This window comes from Bactrocera tryoni, chromosome 1, assembly GCF_016617805.1.
Source record: "Bactrocera tryoni isolate S06 chromosome 1, CSIRO_BtryS06_freeze2, whole genome shotgun sequence".
Classification (NCBI taxonomy): domain Eukaryota; kingdom Metazoa; phylum Arthropoda; class Insecta; order Diptera; family Tephritidae; genus Bactrocera; species Bactrocera tryoni.
In genome coordinates, this window is record NC_052499.1 from 57576408 (window position 1) to 57600487 (window position 24080).

Genomic DNA, 24080 nt, shown 5'->3' on the forward strand with positions numbered 1-24080 from the left:
TGGTCTTTCATTACCAGCTTCTGGAATTTATTTATTCGGCTGAATTTGTCATCTACGATAATGTACGAAACGATAGTAAACTTTTATTGTCATAGTGGCGTTATCATATGATACATTTTTACCGTTATTCTATCTTGAATCATTATACATACCGTTTAACTTTATTATTTCTCGAAACTGGTAACACCCAAAAGGAAACGTTGGAGACACTATACAACGGCACGATTTAGTCATGTCCGTCTGTTTGTATATACGCGAATATCGAACAACTATAGCATTCTACTATGAGGAAAATATAGTAAGACTTTGTTCATAATTTAAAATTCACAATTTATTCTTCTAAATCTCTGTCATCTCCTCAAAGTAATCTCCCTGGGCCTTAATACACTTGTGCCAATGTTTTTTTCCAATCCTCGAAACAGTTGTTAAAGTAAATTTCTGAATATTCTCCAAGCGCATAGCGATTCTCGTTAAATGTCTTCAATTGCCTAAAAACGGTTTACCTGGAGCGGTCGTTTGAGTGTGCTGAATAGCCAGAAGTCCCACGGAGCTAAATCATTATCGTGGTGGTAACAAGAGTTGTTGGCCTATAATTCTGGCCTCGCGTCAATGACTCATAACACTCAAACAGTATTCCTTGTTGACAGTTTGTCCAGTCGGAAGGAATGCGGAGTGCACATTTCGAAATCGAAGAAAACTGTCAACCTAACCTTGATTTTTGGCTTCGGCTCACCTTTGCCCGATATTCGGCCGATTGATCGTCCGTTTCCGAGTCGTAAGCATAGGTCCGAGACTCATTGTCAGATTTAATAGTCGGAGAGCATTACTTCACATACTATGTATTTACATACGTTAACGCGATGCTGTTTTTCGGAGAAATTTAATGTTTTTGGAATCAGTCGTGCTTTTGCTTTCCTTAGGCCCAAATGATCTCTCAAAATGGTTTTCACTGATCCTTCCGATTTTCCAACGATGCCAGTAAGACCTCTGGCTGTTAATTGTCAATTCTCAAGCACCAATTCCTTTATTTTATCGACGTATTGCTCATCCGTTGGTGTTGAAGGCCGTCTTGAACATAGTTCGTCGTCAACGCGTTCTGGACCCTCTTTGAATAATTCAAAAACACTTGCTCCCGACAAACAATTATCACCGAAGGCTTTTTCCAACATTATGAACGTTGCGGCACCAGAAATTTGATGCCACACAAACAATTTTATGGAATTTCTTTGTTTAATAATTTCTCTCATCGTAAAAACCGTCAAATGTACTTTATGTACTTCAGAAAGACGTAGAGCGTATACTAAACACAAATGATTATTTTGCTGTAATATTTGGCGCAGACATTAATGACGTTTATACTAACCTAGAAAAAAAATGTCGACGAATAGGTTTTTGTGCGAAATTTAAATTAAAAAGTCTTACTATTTTTTGCCCACGGTAGTATAGCTGCCATTCAAAGTGACGGATCAAAATCACGATAAACAACTTTTTATACTATTTTAGGCAATAAGATATGCACTTGTGAAGGCAATTTTAGCTTCAGTGCAGCCGAACTCCGTTAATTCTTGTTTTTTTTTTTACTGCTACTTCAGGAAGTTGCGCGCTTTTTATACCATTAAAATCAATACAAAAAATTAAAAAGAAAGAAACACACGTAAAAAATTTGTTTTAACTGCTTTTATTTTTTGCAACTTTAATAACTTTTTATTAAATTCTTATACAACTCTTTTCCTTCGATCTTTATTTTATATTTTTTTCGGGTGTGTGGGGAAATATTCTCAATAAATTACATACAATATTTGTTGTATTTGTTTAATGTTGTTTGAGTATGTTTACTGGTATGTATTTTTCTATATGTTTTAGTTTAGTATAACTACCGTTAGATAGTTAACGCCATACTATTATTGGGTTGGAATTTGAATAACACACTTACAGTGTTCGCGTTCATCATTAAACACACACAAAGGTTGTTTTTGTTGTTGGTACAAACTTTTTGGATTTTCAAAAAATAAAAAAAGGAAATTCAGCGTGAATAAAGTGAAAGTCGGTTATTAAATAAAAACAATTGCAGCGATTTTATAAATCGCCCTGATGACGGTAAGCGCTCAAGTAATAAAGAAATCATAATACTAATGCAACATTGTGTGGCAATAACAATTTTGTGTGTGCGAGCATTGAATGATTTGTTGATATTTATGTTTTTTCTGGCTTGTGGTTGTTATTAAAATTGAGGTTGCAGCGTTTTTATTACTAAATATAAATAAAAGTAGAAACGCCGGCAATTCTTCAATTGTTGTGTTAAAGCACTATTTCTCATTCGCATATTTTTAAGAACCTGCTTAAAGTGGCTATTTTCGAAAAACATAAATAATTTCTACGTTGTTGCCAATGTATAAAACGTTATATAAGCATGTCTGTTTCGGGCTGCAGCTATTGCTCTGGTGGTGCTTAATTTCGTTATATTCTAGGCGTTTGTAATTTTAGCAGTATTAATATCGTATAAATAGTTGTTATTGTTATAGTTATTGTTGTTATGATAGATATTGCTCTTGGTATCCATACTGTTGCCGCTTCTGTTATCGCCGTTGCTCTGCCCATTGTTGTTGTTGCTGTTATTAATGTTACCATTGCTGTCTACATGGCGCACTGTGTCATCTACAATTGTTTTTATTTTTGTTGCGTTGAACGTGTTTACTGAATTTCAGCTCTTCAGAGGCCCTTTATTACTGCAAAGGAGAACAAAAGAAAACAAATTTAGTAAATTTATGTGTAAAATAAATAATAATATAAATATTGGGCAGTCGAAAAAGTATTTTCGTATTTTGTCAATAGATGTCTTTTCAGTCGTATATCTCCAGTGCTACCGATCACATTGTGTCATACCATATAGTGTTGGAAGGGTGAGATCTACTCTTCACTTAATCAAAAAAAAAAATTAAAATCGGGCAAATTGAAAAAAAGTTACAGCTGTTCAAAAATGAGTGAAAATAATGAAGAAATTTGCTATATTTTGAAATTTTTGTATAAAAAAGGGAAGCATGTTACGCAAGCCCTCAATGGAATATGTGAACGGAGACGATGCTGTATCAGTTCGTGTAGCACAACAATGGTTCGCTCGCTTCCGTTCTGGAAATTTTGATTTCCACTGATGAACGTTTTACACTAATGGAATAATGTCTCAAGCGGAAAAATGTCAAAAAGTGTTCGATCAAAATGGTACATATTTGCTTATTTATTTATTAGTATAAATATAAAAAAATAAGTTGAAGTTTGATTAGAAATACGAAAAGACTTTTTCGACTACCAATATAAAATAAAATATTTATTAATGATTAGTCTTTGTAAATTACAAAAACTTTAAGTTTCGTTAAAAGCAAACTCGTTTTTATAAGTTAGCTTAATTTTTAATAACAATAAGATTTCTTATGTGAAAGATTGTAAAAAAATTAAATTAAATCAGGGTACATCAATCGATTTCTCTCTTTTTATCATTTTTATCTCCTAGTACATACGATTTGAAGGACCTGTTCTAAAGAAAACTGCTCGAGGAAAAAAAATTTTTTAATTCCATTACAATATTTAACGTCTATTATTATCTGCCTACTGATATACCAACTGTGACTTTTGGAGAGTCAACTTTATCATGAGTACAAGCATTTGAGTGGCACAATGCATTTAATAAAGTTCCTGAGCCGTCCAAAACTCTTTGGTTAGTGTTTTAGGTATGAAGTGCATCGCTGCTTGGCTCTTTCTTGAAGATCAGAATTTTTAGTAAATACTGCGTCGAGTAAAAGTTGCAAAAGGGATGCTAGATAAAACAGCTGAGCATCATTTCTGGTGACGAGACGTGGTTTTATGAATATACCGTCAAACTGTCCAACAATCAAGCAAACGGCGCTTAAAAAATGAGCCGAAACCGAAAAAAATAGCTGAAGGCACTGAAGGCCATCACAGCCGAGGCTTAGAACAAGTGTATTGAGAATTGGATTAAGCGTTGGCATGTTCATTGGCTCAGAAGGCTATTTTGAAGGCGATAATAAAGACCTTTCAACAAATTTAGTCAATCCGACAGTCGGATATGACAACAAACTCCGTTCCAAAATAGTTCATGTAAGCGGGACTGACCCGGATTTTTCTCCGGCCACGAAGGAATATTTTGTCTTGTTGCCTTAACAACAACAACAACGATGCATGCAATTTTAAATTGGTGAGTGGAACTTTTGAAAAAAGTATCACATATACCGAGAGCTATATAACTTATGAGTTTCACAAGTCAACAATCATCGGAATGGAGGGGAAAAACGGGCCGAAATAAAAAAAAACGAGCCAAAGCCGCTCAAAAATCAAATTGATGCTCATTTTCTTCCGATATTCGTAGTTTGCTGCATCAGGAATTTCTTACGGAGGAACACTCGGTCAATAAAGAGTTCTATTTGGCCGTATTGAGGCGTTTACTTGAGAACATCCGTCGAAAACGGGCGGAATTGTAGAAGAACAATTCATGAATTTTACACGATGATAATGCACCATCTGATCGAGCCACAAATGTGATCGAATTTAAAGCCAAAAACGCAATGAATATCAACGATCAACCACCGTATTCACCAGATTTGGCTCCGTGTGGGTTTTTCTTGTTCCTCAAACTGAAATTGCCGCTCGTGGAACCCGTATTCAGTCGATCGAAATTATAAAGCAAAATTCGGTGAAGGAGCTGAAAGTTATCCCAAAAAGTGCTTATGAAAAGTGTTTCGAGGACTGGAAAGATTGTTAGCTTAAGTGTGTTACATCTGTTGGAGATTCTTTGACGGACACAAAATAAATATTGATGTATAGTTAAAATATTTTGCCTTTTTTACAATTTCCACTTATACCACTCTTACCCCGTTTGGCTAACATTTGCGTTTTTCACTTTTGTAAAATTCTAAGTTTTTAGATAATTTGTAATCAATACTCACATTGCTACATATTTAAGGCTATCACAGTGTATCTTATACTCCATTGCCGTTGTTAGAGGTATGTTTAATATCCTACGTAGCGTGTCACGGATACGTGTCGTGCTCGTGTGATCAGTGGCAGTGCGATTCCAAATTGATAAGCTATCCTCCTAACAATGGGAAATCAAGAAAGTAATTTTAGTTAAAAAACTTGATGCACAAATAATTATTTTAGTATAAAATATAATATAATTAACAAATTGCTCGGCAGATACGCAGTTATGCCAAGGGCTGGAAAACAAAGTAACAGCTATACTCACAAGGTTGTCAACTTTAGATGAAATAAAACATTTTTGTTTTTGCATTTATTTAATAGATTGTTATTTTCAATCAATCAATGTTTAAATCATTTATCCAATCAATTACGCCAAAAAAATACTTGTAACAAATAATGAATACTATATATTAATTAATTTAATTATATTTGTTTGTCTATTTTCGTTTATCTTAATATACATAAACAATTGTTGTTATGCCTTTTTTGGATTTTATGATTTTTGTTTTTTAATTTTTAAATTTTATTATATAATTGTTTTATGCTTTTACTTCAAATATTTAAGTATGTACGCTAACACTTAATATTTTATTCAAAAAACAATTAACTAAACTTACTAAAAGGAGAAAATCTTTTTATATAATAGTCATACTTTTTTGCTATTGAAATATATATGTATATATTTTTTTTGCTTTTTTATAATTGTTGTATATTTAATTATATATTTTTAATTCCATAATTGTATTTTGTAATTTTTTTGTTATTTATTTTTTGTTGCTATTTTTTTATAATTAAACCGTTTAACAATAATGAGTATTTTTCCACCAAAAAGTTTGTTATATATTTGTTTATATTAACACTTTCGCTTGTTGCGCGCATGCGCGACTTGTGTTTGCCGGCGGGTTGTTGCCAGCGCAGCTCCTTGCGCATAATTTTATCTTCTTTTACATTTTTTTGTTTCGTAGATTTTTGCTTTTGTCGATATTTTTACACAATTCGTTAAGTTTTCGTTTTCGCCATTGCATTTTCAGCAATTACATTACACATTGTCTTGGGTACTATCAAATTTGCATATAAACATACCATGTGTATATGTATGTGTGTGTGTGTTGTTTGCGTTTTTCTATATTTTTGCATTTGGTGATTGTTTTCATTTCTTCTAAATTTTTCAATTTTTTCACTTTAGATTTTATATTTAAATATTTTTATTTTTGATGTTGTTAAATTGCTAAATGTTTAAGGTTTTATGAGTAATATAGTTTGCGTGTGTGTATATGTGCCAGTGTTTTTTCGTGTTTGCTTGTTAGTGAACCAGAATGTTGTAACTGAAACTGCTTCGAAACATGTGAAGTCAATGCATTCAAGTCGATTTTGAATTTGAAAACATGCGCCTAAAACTATGCTTCAATATATATATTTTGAAAATACAGCATAATTTTAGGTGCTATATTTTATATGTATTTTTCTGCGACCCATTTCAAAGCATTCAAAAGTTTACGCCTAGAACTAAGCTTCAATATATCTCAAACTTTGCAAATCCAGCATACTTTTAGGTGCTTTATTTTTTCTGATTTTTTCTTCGACGCATTTTAAAGAATTCAAACCCAAAACTATGCTTCAATATAATGCATAATTTGCAAATCTAGCATAATTTTCGGCACCATATTTTTCATGTCCCATTTTAGAGTATTAAAATATTCGCGCCTAAAATCATGCTTCAATATAACTAATTGCAATTCGTATCCAGCACAATTTTAGCTGCTATATTTTTTTATATTTTTTTTTTTACTTTTCTTCGTTCTATTTTAAAGTATTGCAATGTATGCGCCTAAAACTATGCTTTAATACATTTGAAAGCATACCTTTAGGCGCTGTTCTTATACTATTTTAGCTCATACATATATTTAGTTTTGAAAGCGAATTTCAAAATATGTTCTATTGCTTCTTTATGGTTAAGCTTTGCAGTTATCTTTTCAATCTTGAGATTTTCTTAAATACATTTGATTTTTTAAATATTATTTTATTAAATATTACGCTTGCTAATAATATATAATTTATCGGTTCCTCGACCCAGTGTCGTGTGCGTGTGTGGGTTGGCTAACGGCTTATTTACTGTTGAAGCTACTTGCCTGCTTTCTTTCAAATGCTGACATACACTTTATCTTCAAAATAATTTTATATACTAAACATCGCTTGGAAATCTGTAACAAGTTTTTGACTTCAGAGTTCTCATTTTTGTTCGTCAAACTAAGCACTTTTCATTTGCATATCTTTGGTATGAGTATAAACCAATGTATATAAGTACATACATACGTATGTGTACGTACATACGTATGTACTTATTTACTTTTTATCTATACATATTAATTTGTTTATGCAATTTTGTTGCTGCGTGCGTCTAATTTGAACTCACGTTGTATGAGTGACTCCTAAATATTTTAAATATATGTATATACATATATATATATATGTATATGTTTGTTTACGCATATATTTTTTTATATTAATTGTGTGCTAATTTATTTATTTTATTATTGCTTTTTGTATATTAAAGTTTATCATTTTCAACATTCCTTTACTTGATTAATTTTGCCAATAATTTAATTCTTTGCAAAAGTTCCCTAACCATTGTTGGTTCATATATATGTATGTAGATACATTGCTGTGTAATTTGTTTGGTCTATTGCATACTTTTCTGATATCTTCAAACCCACAGCAGTTGTTTAGACTGCAGCAAATGGCTTAATTTTTTTTTTATTCGACACTTTGATGATATTTTCGCTCTTTAACCAGCAGTTGCTATCATTTAACTATGCGCTTGATATGTAGTGGTTAGTTGCATTTAAGCTAAGCGGTATTTTTCAGCACTCAATATTCTCTCAGAATCCAGAGAAGCCGTTTAAGGCTGGAACATCTGCTCAAAAACAAGGTTGTTAAAAGAGAAGTAACAATTTCAGAAAAATGAATGAGCTAATTTTATTGAACTGTTGAGGAATTTATGGTATAATCTCCAAAATGTAAGGAATATGAATAATATAATATTGAAAAATTGTAAGAAATATCAATAAAAAATATTGAAGTTGGCCAACAAATGCTTTTTATGTTGTATTTTGCATTTTTAGTTTTTGAAGTTTTCTTTTATTACAGCTTACAGTGTTTTTCCCCTTAGATATTTTCATATTTCCATTAATGCCTTATGTCATTATATTATAATTTTTTTTATGCAATTTATGTTTGGATTTTTTTTTATTTGTATACATAATATTAAAATTCCTTTGGTCTAGCTTTGTCTTCAACATTTCAAATACCATTAATTTGTTTTGGTAAATGCCATGCTTATTATCCTAATTATATTTGAAATATTTTTGCTTTTGTTATGAATTATTTAAATGTTATTAATTGAACTTGCGAGCTTCTTAAAATTGTATCAATATTAACTTATATATGTATGTATATTTTAATGTTTTCAATTTTATGCGAAACATAAAAAATCGTACTTTCTGTTTAAGCTTAATGCTTAATAACTTTTAAATTTAATCGGCGTTTTACTGATTTTAACACTTTATTGGTAGATTCGCATAATAATATATTATACTACAGAAAATTTGTATTTTGTGTGATTGTGTTTGTTGTATGCTAAGTTTTATCGAAAGCAACGAATAACTGATGCATAAAGAAGTAATGAGTAAGAAATAAATAAGTAAGAAAGCGTAAAAATTAGAAACATAAATTTGTAAATGGATATCAAAGAACCGCAATACATATTTTGTCTTTGTATTCCGTGACAGCAGAATGTCTCTCAAAGTCAATCGTTGCTTTTTCGAGCTATATACATATGTATATTGATTTATTATTATTTTTTAGTTTGAAGTTATAAATTTTATTTTACAAGCAACCGCCGCCCTTGGCACGTAACAATATTTCTATAAACTCTCTTTATAACATTTATGGTTAAGATCGGGTCACATTAACCACTTTATTGGCCTTTTTGGTTTTTAACATTATGGATTACTCAGAAACACCATGCTTACAAAACACCGTTTTTGGTGTTTACGAAGATACAGCTCTGCTTTGCTACCAAATACGAAGGAATTTTTGAAAAAGAATGGTGACACGGTTTACTTAAGAGAGTGTTCAGAGTATAATTGTTCGATTTCAGTCATAATTCAAACAGTAAAATTGTATTGGGAGAATTTTAAGGTAATTCAAAAGAGTCTAAGTGAGAGAGAGAGACGACTATAACCCGCTACAAATAATATAATAACAAAAGTTTAAAATTAAATTAAATTTAAGAACAAATGTAAATTTAAGCCTAACAACACGAGCTTACAAATTAAAATAAAGTTCATGCTCTTCCAATAGATTCTAGACCGTTTTATGTAGTAGTAAAAAAAGTTCTTTGGCTATATTTGTGAAAGATGTAGGCCAATATTATGAAAGGAATATTTAAAAAAAAAAATATGTCGTGGAAACATGACGCGTTAGATATTTTGTTTTGTCTAACTAACGACTTTAATAAGTTGTGTGTGGTGTGCAGGTGTGTGTCTTGTGTTTTTACGCGAAAATCTAAAGTAACACCTATCGAACACATTTATGTTTTTTCATCACTTTGTTTTGTCATAAATTATACATTTTATTTTAGTACTATACTTATACATACATATATAATTCGTAAATGTTTATAATACATAATTTTCTGAAAATAGTTGAATTTTTAAGTGTTTTTTTCGTTTTTTTAATTACACCTATATATAATTATTTAAAAGTTCTACAGTTTTAAGCTTAAAGGTTTATATACAATAACGATTTATGACTAGATTAAATATACATATGTATGTAGGTTTTGTAGCGGTATTTATTTGGATTGCAGGCAGGAAAATATACGGTATTTTTTACATTTGATTCTGAGGTTTATATTCATAAATATACATATATATGTATGTATTTTAAAGTGACAACTGCAATAAATTGTTTTTTCTATTTCACAACAGTTGTGATTTTGGTTTCGAACGTTAGCTTATTATTATTTGCTTATATTTTTTATGTACTTGAAGTTCAATTGGTGTTTTCCTAAGCATCACTTGCATCTGCATCTTCGTAAGAACAAACAGAAAACAAGTAATATGAACATACTTAAGTTGAGGAATTACAAATTAATACAAAATAGTATAATAAAAAAATAAATTTTCAACAAAAGTATGAGTTTTCAGTTTTCTTGAGTTGTAAAATTCATAAGAAGAAACCAAAAAAGAAAAAAATAGTCAAACATCAACCGTTAACATCCTGCAAACATTTATGTTTACAAAAAAATCTTCAGAGACCATTTTGTAGAGCAATAAAATTTTTACAAAATCCATGAAATGAGATACATTTTCAAGTAGTTGGAAGCGAGTCATGAATTGTTCTTTCTGATAGGTTAGGTTAGTTTGAACTGGTAGGCCAATAAGCCACCTGGTCTATGCGTTACCAGATGGAGTTCAATTCCTAAGTCCAAGAGAAGTAGTCATCCTTTAGGATGCCTGCGCTTGACGCGAATTTTAACAGACTCTGCGGCCTCACTATTGATACCTCCTCCAGTGTACCATACTGTGGAGACCCCATATGCTTACAGCGTTCTATCTAATCTGGTTTGGCTTTTTAAGTAAGGCTGTAGCAATTTTCATAGATTTTTTAATACATACCGTCTATAAAAATTCTATAAAGCGTTACTTAAAAAGCCGAAAATCTCGAGAAGTATTAATGATTGCGATTTTAACCTCGGACCTTTTTTATAGAAAATAAAATTTCCTACAAATTTGTCATGAACATTTTTTCTATAACTCTTGTCATTTACGAGATATATACAAAAAAAATGCGAAATTCTTGGAAAAATCGGGTTTAGAGCCCCGTACTACCTCGCCGGTGTGAGTTTCGACTTTGTCGTAATGGGCACTTTTGTAGAATGTTCAATTCTGAGGAATATGTGTCTAAAGTCAAAGCGATGCCATAAAATGCCTCCGACCTGTATGAATTTAAAGATAAAAAGTCACGATTGTAGTGTATTTTCAATGGAAAATTTTTACATGCCTTGGTCCAGTTCTTAATGTTAATATTAAGGGGTAAAATTTTCAGGGAATTTTTTTAGGGTATTTCCAAGGAAATTTCGTAACGGGATTGAAAAAAATTAATAGTTAAAAAAAAAACACCCTAATATATGTACATACATATATGTATAATAAATCACAGTTCAATATTTAAATAAGAAATATTTATATGTAATATATATATATATATGTTATATGTAATATATGAAACTTCTGACTGAAAGTTTTGTTTCAACAAAAATTGTAACTTTTTTTGGTTGAAAAAAATACAAATATATATATATAATAAATAAGTTAAATAATTTTCATTGTTTAATATTTCACTATATTTTTTATAAGGGCATGTGAATTTATATTATATTTTTATATATAATTATAATGGCGTATGTTTATTTACTATTATATGTATATACGTAAGTATTTATAAGTTTTTGTATAATTTATTTATACAATTTCGAAAAAAATCTACTTATGCAGATTAATGTCAATTTTTGGTACTTTTTTTTAAACTTTCTTTTTTTGTTTATGTAAATTTTTTTTTAAGTATTTATGTTATATATAAGTACAGTTTTTATTTTTTCACTTTTTTAATTGAATTAAGTATTTTTTTATATGTATATATATGTATATTTTTTTTATTTATTTGAATTATTTGTCTTATACATATGTATGTATAAATTTAAATATTTAACAAGATTTTTCTAATTTAAATATAAGTTTTTATTTTGCTTTATTTTTTACACTATTTTCTAGTTTTTAATTATAAGTGGTTGCTGTTATTTTTATTTATTTTAATATTTATTTAAATTAACATCACAATACAATAATATTTATTATAAATAGTTTTATTTATTTTTCAAATTTTATTTTTTGTTTATTTTTTCTGAATTTTTTACTAAACTTTTTATTAGATTTTAACAAGTGTGTTAATATTTGTGATTTTGCATTTTAGTTATATTATTTATTTAGTTATATATTTTGTCACTCTGTTTTTGTAATTCCTTGCCATTGTAGTGATTTTATCTCACTGTACGCATGCGATTGATTTTTCGGTTCTTAGAATGCTTAAAAACCATTTTCGGTTGTGTGATGCCAAAGCCCAGCACTCACAATAATTGAATTTTAATTATGTTCAAAAGTATATACATACATATATCACTAACTGCACATATGTAGGCAAATATTTAAAATAATTTAAAGCTTTTTATTGAAATTTATATGCAACGCGAAACAAGATATTTAAAATTTTTGTTTATTGATAATCATTAAAACATAATTTTAATTTTTAAATAAATAAATTTTGATGTCAAACACCAAGACCGATGTTTGCGTACGAACAAAAGCCAGCTTAAGTGATTTAATCACATTATTATTATTTGTATAAGCAATTACAGTGGTATTAAGAAGATATTTGTATACATATGCAAAGAAGTAAATATTCATATCTTGAAAAAAAAAATCACAAACAACCCTCAACTTCAAAGCATATCTCATCACCAACCGATTCCATTGCAACTCATGAAATAAAACTCATCTTAATTTAATGCAATTAAAAGCAAAATGAAGAACCACAAGAGCGGGTGTGATATGATATGATAACAACACCTTCGTTTTTATGTATGTATGCACTACATTTATACTATGTATTATTTATTCGCATGCTCTTTAGCAAGCAAATTTTAACGCCTCTTAAATCCGGTTGCACCGCCAACACAAAGCTGTCATCGCTGCACTTACATAAGTTATGCTGTTTGCCACCTGTGCTTAGTTATTGCCGCTCTGCTGCCTTACACCGTTATCTGGCTCCTGCAATAAAAATGCACAAAAGAAAGAGAAAGGTGTCTTGTTTTTATTGTAACACTTTAATGTCACCGCTGAGGCTGTGTTGGTTTCACCCTTGATAGCCTTGTGAACAAACGTTTCTCTACTGTGAATGTCTTTGTATTTTTTTTATGAGCTGGTTTGTAATTTTTTGTTGTAGGAGTGTTTATGTATTAAGTAAAAAAAAAATAAAAATATAAAAGCGCGTTCTGCTTTTCACAACTTAATGGGTATTAATGTGGTGAGATCTTATTTTAACCTGCTTTTGCACTTCACATACACGAACAAAAATATAAAATATACTAAGTTACAAAAATATATACCATATATAAATTAATAATAATATTAAAAACGCTCTAAAATATATTAAAATAGCTATTAAGTATAGTTTATTTTATTTCTTTATTGAAAAATGTAGTATAGTTAGTTTAGTTGAAATTTTCATAAAATTAAATTTATTTTTGTTCGAGTTCTATTAAATCTAGGGTAGGAATCCTCAAGTAATAATTATATAGAGACTATAAGTATACTTATTGAACTTAGTAAACTAAATAGAATAGATTTTTAAATATATATTTTTTTAAATGTAATACTTCGAATCGGCATGTGTGCGAACCGAATCTCAAACCCATAAAAAATACTTAGTTGCCCCCTTCTACACATTATGTTAAATTTTTATTACATAGTAATATCGTTCGGGTCTACACTGTTTAGAAATGAGTAAAATAAAATAGCGCTAAAAATTGTTAGCTTGTTCCATGAGTTGAAAAAACCACTTCTGTCAAAAAGGAACAGGCAAAATCGACTACGTTCCGCTTAAACACATGGAGAAATTTTAGAAAAATGTAACATGAACGGATCAAACGAAAATTAATGGAATAGATCTTGATGGGAAAAAGTACTGTTCATCGTCTTAAAGGTCAATCGTTGAATCCCAGGTACATAAAAAAGACGATAAAACACGCAGGCGGGAATATTAGGTAGGGGGTGACTATTCCTGGCACGGCATGGGTACAATTATTCACATCAACGGGAAAATGGATCCGTATCAATATTTAGATATACTATATTAAGGAACGAAATGAAACCTTTAGCTTTCAATTGCATTCCAAAGCGAAGGTCACAAAGGATTGGCTTAAGGAATAAAAATAAATGGTGTGGATTGGCCAGAGCAAAGCCCTGACCTTAATCCAATAGGAACGATGTTATACTTATAATTGGTGCTAAAAATTTCTCAAAATTGAGGATTTATGGGCAAGTATTAAAAAAGCTTGGTACACCATCCCAAAGAAGAGATGCCAGAAGCTTGTAGAAAGTATGGTACGCAAATGTGATGCTGCAATTGAAAATCGGCGATATAGTACCAAGTATTATAAACTTATAATAAGTATATTGTGGCACCAAATCGTTGATTAAATTTCATTAACTTCACATGATTTTTGCAGGTTTGGCTCATTGTGGTTATTTGAATGTTCAAGGAATTTTTGAGAGAGTTCAAGTTTTTCAATTAATAGTAATTATTCGTGAATTGCTATTTGCTATTGTTTACTAAAATGGATAAATTAATAAACAAGTAATCATATTTTTAGCTCTTAGGTATATGACACATCAAGATTCTGAAACCGCGTATCTAGTTACACTGATGAAAATAGGATTGTATTTAATTTCCCATTCAATATGCAATTTTATTAAAGTATTAACTAAAATATTTAAAAATCTAAGCAAATGAATCACACACTCAAAAAATACACTGGCGACGCAGTGTTAGTCAAAAAAATAAAATCTCTCTCCTCAAAAAAGTAGCGCTTATCAGTGTGAGTGTACCTTTTGGGAAACATAACAAAAATGGACTAGCCATAACAAACTAATATGAACAATGTGCGCAGCCAAACAAACATAACTAAAGCATATTAACCCTTAAATGCACACATAGGGGCGCACAATCGTTTAGGTGCTGCAGAAGTGCACACACACGCACACATGCGCACATTGGCTGAACATAAAATCAGTGTCTGCAACTGTTTCCATGACATGGGGGAAATCGAATGACGGTTTATAAGTGTAACAAATGAAATATGCAGTAATAAATTGGTCCGTGGAGAGGAAGCTGGCTGCACAGGCACGCGAAATGCGAGAGTGACAGCCAGAAATGAACGGTTGGAGAGTTCGTCGGTGGGAGGGGGGTACCAGGAAGAGGGTACACTGAAAGACAGTGGTTGCGGTGAGGATAGCTTTGAGTAGGTTGGCGGCGATTTAGCAGTCAAGACCAAAAGCGAATTAAAGTGATGTTGTAGCAGCAGCAGTCACATGTGCTTACACTGCACATATGTATGCATGTATACAAGTGCAACAACAAGTAAGCGCAACAACTCGGCAAGTTTTGAGAAATGAATTGTATATGGAATTAGGAAAAGGATGTGGCATTTCGTTGTTATAGTTGTTTTCACTTACGAGCCAAAGGCGACGCTTATGCCGTTATGGCGCAACGAAATGTTGATTGTTGTGATTATTGTTGTTGCTTTTGTTATATGTAGGTGCTGAAAGTGCTGTAATGGCAGGCGAGTCCGACCGACAATTGTCAGCACGAGCGGAAACGAAATTATATCCGGACAGTGTTGTGGAACTCAGACGACAAATATGTGTATGTAGTGCTGTGTGCACAGATGTAATGCACTTATGAACAGACGGACTATAGACTAACACAACTAAACAGTATGTGTGGTGCAGCATGCGAGTACTTGTGAGAGTGAGCGTCGCTGTGTGTACTTTTTGCTTGTCGGAGGTGGTATATACATCATATGTGTGTGCGTGTGAATGCGTCTTTAGAGGGAACCCGCAGTTCAAGACTTAATGGAGCAAAGCTCTTATCCGATTTTACTTGTAAGTAGAGAGCACTGAATGGGATTAATAACAAGCTTAATGTGATAAAAGGCGATATGAGCACGAGGGTATATATTTAATACGCGGTAGGGTGTGTAAAGATCAAGTGCTGTGCTTTACTACAAATATATGGTGAATTTAAGGAAACTCTTCTACGTAGAATTCATGTTGGATGGTATGGCCGCAATAATAATCTCAAGTCGCGTTACTAATCATTTAGAGAATTCTATGCAGATGTCTTGACATGAGTTAGCCAGCCTTAAATGACTCCAAGAATTAACTTTTCGTTACTTTTATTCGAGAGTACTTTACAGAAAAATAAATTGGAACGTGTGATGGCACGAAAGAAAAAGACGGAATATCTTTGTTTATATATACATTCCTACTCCCTATAAGCAATGGTGAATTGAAACATCATATAAATATATTTTGTAAATATATATTGGGAATTATAGACACGATTTCTTATCACCTTTGACCTTTGTGACATAAACAATACATTTTTTAAAAATACACAAAATAATTCTTATAAGATTATATGACATCAGTAATATTTTCTGATACTAGTATTGGGTACTTTATTACAACCATGGCTAACGTTTTAAAATACTTTATGGAATGAACATTATACAATTTCATATTCTATAACGTCACTTTAGCACTATTCTGTGAGGAAATTGAGCCAACTTGTAAGCAAAAAACTGTGGAATAAGCAAATAATACACTGTGACTTCAGAAAAAGAACAACAATGTATCGTCTACCACAATGAGCAACAAAATTTCTCCTAATCAACTATTTGCGCTTTAAAAAAAATGTTGCGTATACGCATTGTTGCACTCTAAAACGGAATAGCATTAAATAGGGTGCGTGAAATTTGCCACTAAAACTTTTCTTATTCACCAATAAACCAAATTCACCACGGGCTATATTAGCAACTTGCGAACACATTTTTGGCAGCAGAAGTTTATGCTTTCAAATAAACTTCCCAACGCTAATTGCTTGCTTTTGCTGCCGCTCATCCTCTCCGTGCGCTTAGTAGCAGCAGCAACGACGGCAGTGGAAATTTTGCGTTAATAATTTATTATCCATGATTTATGTGTTAAACTGCGCAAAGAAAAAAGTTAAAAAGTGCGCTGCGAAAAAAAAAAATAAATGCAAGCAGTAAACACTTTTGCGCCATGGAGAATTATGAGCGGCAATTATTTTGTGGTCGAGTTGGAGCGCACATTGTTGTATGCGCGGTACCCAGTAAACCATTGTTGTTTAAGTGAATAATGAAATAAGTACTTTAATTAACACATTTTTTATGGTCATTAAATGTCAAGAGACTTAAGTGAGAGAGGAAATTTTAAAATTTTTATTTTTTTGTGAAGTCTACTTGGATTTTTTTTACTTTTTGTTACTCTGAAAGAAAATCGACAATGATCGAATAGTCAAAAAAATTGAAACAGTTTTTTAGAGCCATAAAAAAAGAACAATAAAAATGCCTTAAAACCCTAGACTTTGCATGTTTTTCCATCTAGCTTATATGACAAATGCTGTGAGGTTTTAAAGTCGTCTCAATATTTGTCAAATATGAAATTTCAACTGTTTTTCGAAGGTCCGACTATAGCCTTTTATGATATGTCACATAGAAAGTGAACCGAAAAATGTTCACCAGTGAATCAAGCGGAAAACCTGGATGATGCCCATATATTTGGCTTTGGTCCGATCGAAGTTGCTTTATAGTAATAAGATACAAGACACAAGGGCAACATTGCTAGACAAAATCATTTTTTGGAAAAAGTGTTTTACTTTTTAATTGGTAACTAATTTGGGGATCCAATTACGAACTACATAATAAAAATATATTTGAAAGCACTTCCATTGTTTTAGAAATTGGCTGCGTGGGTTATCCGCTACTGTTTGCCTTTTATTTACTAGCCAGCCAGCAATGGCATTCGAAATTCACATGCAACAGCGCGTGTTAAAGTTGCTTGTGGAGGCGTAACTACCATAGATTACAACAAGTGAGTCAAGTACATCTGTGCGAACACATACTTACATACTTACATACATACATATATGCTTTTGCAATTGCTTAGCAACATATTTATTGTGGATTTTTTACTTCTTGCTGGCTGAAAACAGCATAAAGCGCACATAAATAGTATAAACACGTACATATTGGCAACTCTCTCTGCAGTGTTAGACCTTGACCCACAATTAGGTTAAGTATAGTGAATTTTTTTATATTTGTGTTTATATTAATTTGGTTTTCCTGTTTGCTTGCGCACAGTTTTTTTTCATATATATACTTTAACTTAATAAAATGTTATTAAACTCCTGTGATATGAATTGTGGTAATGTGGTAGCTGGACTATTATTAGAAGTATAATTGTTGTTTTATGTTTTTCAAAAATTTAAAAAGCTTCACTTTGTCATAAATTTTTTTTGTAAATCATAAATTATCTAATATTCTCACAAGAAGGCAGTTAATTGTGCTCTGGAGGCGATTGAAAGCAAACTAAGATATTATACCATCTATTCCAGCTATAAACTATTATAGATAATATACTTTAAGAGGCTGCAGACAAATTTTAAATGTTGCTTGCTAACTGCAATGCTTTCAGAAGCTATTCCTTGAACATTTCTGCGGAGAGTTTCACGTGGGTCTCGCAAAAAAAAAATAATAGAGGCAAACAAATGTTAGACTCCCAGCCTGAATATCTGAGTAATTTTTTTTTTTTATATAAAACGGGTTTCAACGCCCTTTTCAGCACGCATACTAAAGCTTGAAAAAGTTACTGAACTACAAGTCCATAAAAAATTTTAGGTGCACAAGAATTTCCACTAGTATTATCTCAATTTTATAAATTAAATTTAATACTAGCGAGTTGACAATTTAGTCGAAATAAAGCCGGAGTGCACCGCACATGCAGTGACACATAAAGAACATAAAAACAAGTATGAGTTATTTTTACGTACGGATATGCCACATATTTCATTATAATGGAAAATGGTCGGTCACGGCACGCAACAGCTGTGTCCATCCTTACACTCATACACATATACATATATATTAAACATGTCCTGTTCACACACGTCTGTTTAATTGCAACATGTGTTGCGAAATGATTTGCAGCATACTCTCTGTGCATGCGTTCACAGCATAAAGAATAAATTAAAAATGTTATATAAATAAAGTGAAAAAGTGAAACTGAAGTAAGAGACATTTCAATTCGCAGAAGTCTAAGGTTGCTGAGAAATTTATTTTCTTGTTATTTTTATATGAAAATATAAACGAAATTATTTGCGTAAAGCTTGTGAAGGTTCTCTTATCTTAAAAAATCTTTCTAAAAGAAAAACCAATAAAATATGTATACAAATGTAGAAGTGGTTAGCGCAGTGGCATTTCAAAAACACTTGCAAATAATAGTATATCAAAAATTATGAACATTTTCAATTTCGAAATGTTTTATTTTGCTGCAAGGGCAATGCAAGGTCAGGAGCTGGCATGACATGACAAAAAAATGATAATGATGATTGCATATATCATGCAAAAATAAAGTTCACAAATACCTATTAAATAAATCGAAATACATATATGATATTGTATATAATAATAAAATAAATCAAATATCGAATATATGCTTTTTGAGAAAATTAAAAACAATAGTAAAATTCAGCTGGAAATAACACCGACCATTCATTTTAATGTGAAAATTTATTAATATTGGTGTTATGCATAAAATCCGAAACTAGCGAAAATAAAAATAGTTATTTTATAGACTATGTAAAAACAAAAGCTTTGCTATATTTTTTTATATATTTTTCTCAAAGATATTCACCATATAACGGTAGAGGTACTTTTTTCAATAGCCTTTTTTTGACAAGATCACATCTGAGTCGTGTCAAGCTATCATGTTATTTTTGTTCAGTATTGTTTGACATTTCATCGTGGAGAGACCTACTCCTGAACAATGCTTACAAATCATAGAAGTTCAATACGAAAATTCACGTTCTGTAAAGAATGTGTTTCGCGCGCTTCGCTCAACTTATGCTCAACATAATTGGCCTACTGAGCGTATTATTCGCAACATCAACACCCATCTTGAGACCCAACATTCATTATTGGATAATATTTGTCCCAATAGACCACGTCAAGCACGCAGTGAACAAAAAATGGCAGCTGTAGCTAAGAGTGTACACGAAGACCGTGGAGAGTGGATTCGGCGCCGTTCGCAGCAACTCGGACTAGCGTATGGAACGACTTGGCTCATCTTAAGTTGGAAGCGTGCCAAATATAGCTTGTGCAAGAACTGAAGCGACATCGCTTCGCTTTACTGCTCTTCAAAAGTTCCAAGAAGATCCGACGTTTTTGAGCCAAATTTTGTTCAGCCTAAGGCCCATTTCTGGCTCAATGGGTATGTAAACAAGCAAAATTGCCGCATTTGGGACGAAGAGCAACCTGAAGAGATTCAAGAGCTGCCTTTTCATCCAAAAAAAAAAAAAACAACGGTTTGGTGCGAATACACACGATGTTGAAGATTTGTAAAATATGTTTTCATAAAGTACCCGAACTTCTTCATTTTGTAATATTTTTTTCGAAATACTTTTATTTTAGCTTTAAGCTAACTAAATGAACAAAATTCAATATGAAAGTAATTGAGATCAAAATTTTTTGTAGACTTGATTCGTTCATATTTGATTTATATTTTGCATAAAAATGGGCATCAGATTCGGGGTTATCTCTGCGTGCGTTATCATCTTAGGGTCTGAGAGCAAGAAAAAGTCCCGGCTTCGAATACAGAGCATAAGGTGGATGTGGAAACAATTTAAATCTCAAAACATGCTAGAATAGAAATCGCAGCTGCAGTTAAAAATAGCCCTGAAATTGCTTTCAATACATTTTTTTTTTATATAAAATTCAAATTTCAGATATTCTAGTGTCTTATTTAAATATTTGGTTTAATTGTTCTAGCGTTCTCTCATAGAGACCATGCGAACTTTCAGCTTGTCTGGCATTTACGAGTTCAAAATTGAATAATATGAATGAATATGTCGTAAATTGTTCGCCTTATATACGCAGCAGACTTCTTACTTCCGCCACACCGTTAGTTATATACAAAACATTTCAATTAATTCGTATATTACAAATTTAATATACACGACAAGCATTTTGACAGCTTAAGATTTTGTCAAAGACATAACGGGGGCAGAACGCTCTCCTGGGTGGAGTGAGAAATCTAGATTATTTGCTGTCAGCAACGTTAGCTGCAGCGCCTGCAATAGCAGCAACAATAACAAAACTAATTTATGCTTTTACAAATTTATTACACATTTTCCAATCAACGGAATTCGAACAACGCTCACACACGTAGCAAGGTGGTTGCATTGCATTTTTATCAATGACACTACTTCGGCGCTCTTATTGCTCTCGCTCTGCAAATTCTAAAGTGCTTGCGGTGCTATTGATTTACGACGATATTATGGGGCACGTGGCCAAGAAAATTCGAAGCACATTTTCTCTATACATAAGTACTACTTATGTATAATTATATATACTTGCAGGTATAAAGTTTAAAGCGTTATCAGGAAAATGAAAAAAGTGTATTGTTTGTAATGGTGTGCCAGGCATCTCGTGCGGAATGATGAGAAAAAGAATTTGGCCCTTCTTTTTTGCCTTTTTTAACGAACATCTTATCTCTGCAAACCCCAAAACCAATTATGTAATTTTACTGAAATTTTCAGGTAGCTTTATGAAATTGATAGTATTCCTGTGGAGTTTAAAGCCGCTAGATGTCACGGGTGTTAAGTAAATAACGAAAATATCTATTTTAAAGCCTTAATTTTAGAGCTCTGAGCTCTGAAGAAGTTACTACTTCCTTGAGAAATTCGCCGATTAAATTTGTAATTAATTAATTGTTTTTTCATGGATATGCTCAATAGTGCGTTAAAATATGTTTGGTTTTCGCTTTCAACTAAAAAACATAATTTTTTAATTTTTGAAAATCCTTTTTTTTTTATAAAAAATGTTTAACTTAAGTTTTATCAACCCAAATAAAAAAAACAACGACAACAATGCAAAGTACTTGTCCCAGTCAAATAATAGAGATACACGTGCTTCTGATTTCGTCGATAAATCACTTGTAGCTGTACAATGCTTTTCAAGAAGTCCAAAGTACAAACTGTAAAACGCTCAAATTGTCGACGACCAAGATAAATGCATTATTTTAAAACAATGACAACAATATAAATGAAACTTATTAAATTAAAAAAAAGAAAAACAGTCAATAGGAAAGTAGCCAACCCCAAGGCAAAAAGCAAAGAAAATACAAACAACAAAGCAACGAATTGCAAAACAACATGCCACAAGTCAGTAGCAATACAATAGCAGATACCCTAAAAGGCACAATGTTCCGACGTTGACGGCAACCAATCACACTTACAATACCGTATTTGTTGGCGTAACGGCGCGTTGAAGTCGAACAGCACGGTTTACGATGTTCTCCAGCTGATGGGGCGAATTTGTTGTGATGAGCTAATGGTTGTTGCGGGTGAGCAATGACTATGTGGGCAGCATAGCTTTAGTTATGTTGGTGGTAGTGTGGATGCCGTTACGGATGTTTGTCCAACTATTTGAGTAGCTTACATTTGGAAATTTGGAGAGTTTTTGTAAACCCACCACAATGAAAATAGCCAGTGGTCAAATAGGAAAACAAATAACAGGCATATCAATAACAGTAATAACGGAAGAGACAACCAATTGGGCGTATGTGTAAGGATATGGTTACGCAAAAGAATTAACTTGGTGAAATTTACTAGTCAGTGGCCTTAGCGATTTCCAATAAAGTGTTTATACAACTACTTAAATATGTAGAATTTGATGAGAATGGTATATATACATTAGGCTGGGCAAAAAGAAAAAATAATGTATTTTTTCGTTTGGTACTCGGAAAACATGTTCTTAGACACTTTTAAGAAAGTCTCACCAAGTATCCGCTCTTAATTTTATTGGGAAGCTATTTCACCTTGCAGTCTTATATTTTTTAATCAGGTAGAAGAATTGAAATCTCGTTTCCAAACTCCTTGAAAGTTAAGAAATTAAGAGCTTATACTTGGAGAGACTTTCTTAGTGGCGTCTAAGAACTTATTTTTACAGAGTATCAAGTGAAAAAAAATATTCGTTTCTTTCTGACCCACCCTAATATACATATGTACGTCTGCATATGCGAACGGCAATTGGATGCATTATCCTGCTTTAACAATTTCTAAGAAATTTATGACAAGGAAAGAAATCATAATAGCGTAGCTTTAGGATAAACTATTCCTGACTACTCTATTTTATGGTTCTTATTACGAAGAATCCTTATTGACTAATGTCTAGTCGAAAACATGGCAAACAATTTTTTTTGTTCTTAGCAAATTTTGATTTAAAAACATCGGCCTGTCCAATATACGATCTCATTCATAGATAAGATAGATAGATTTAAGATAATGGCATATCTAATATTTTGCTAAATATCGGTTCGTTAGTAATATGAATTTAGTTTTTCAGTTATGATAAAGGTTCTGCGGACCTTTGTGGAGCATGCAAACGTCACCTATTTAATCCTTATTTTCACGTTCCTTATCGAAAATGTAGTATGCAAAAATTACGTAGAAAGTTTTAAAGTTATACTAAAATTCAAACGAAGAGATATCTGTATATCTATCACAAATTGTCCTTTTTGCTATATGTGACCTGGTGTACGAAAAGGGAGCTAACGTGCGAAAACTAGTTTTCTGGGAAACAGCTGTTAAAAATAAACAACATCCGAAAATCAACTAAAAAGTGAAAATTGATTTTGACACCTAAGCCCCCTTTCCGTAGACCAGGTTACATATAGAAATTTTCCTTTCGTTTCAAAAGTAATTCTCAAGAACTCTTCAGAAACAAATTTTTAGATATGATGTTGCCAAATACCCAGATATCGGATCAGCCTACTAATGGATATGAAAAATAAGGTGAAATAGCTATCCCAAGTTATTTTTTCAAAATGAACTCAGTGCCTTTATACGTGATGAAGTTAGGAATGAAGAAGCAAGTGATCAAAGCATTGGATGTGGAAGAATATTGTTTTAACGATATTTGTAGAAAATTTTCGATCTTATAATAGTATGGAAAAGTTGAAAGGGGGCATATTTGATGGTTCTCAAATAAGGCAATTAGTGAAAGATGGAGACTTACGTTATGACTATTCTAGAAAGTGAATCATGGAAAAGTTTTGTACTTATATTCCAAAATTTTCTAGGTAACCTTTAAGTAACCAATCATGATTGTG

The 24080-nt window shown here is 31.8% G+C and overlaps 1 protein-coding gene across 1 annotated transcript in view; it reads right to left on the minus strand.

Moving 5' to 3' along the window:
- Positions 1-2192: 2192 nt before the first annotated feature.
- The window catches only part of LOC120778961 (eukaryotic translation initiation factor 4E type 2), a 158587-nt gene continuing 136699 nt past the window's right edge, over positions 2193-24080 (minus strand). Inside the window, exons 3-4 of the mRNA XM_040111039.1 lie at positions 4956-5104; positions 2193-2726 (exon numbers count right to left, since the gene is read on the minus strand). Coding sequence (XP_039966973.1) covers positions 2702-2726; positions 4956-5104 — 174 coding nt within the window. The 3' untranslated portion in view covers positions 2193-2701. The remainder of the gene's footprint in view (positions 2727-4955; positions 5105-24080) is intronic.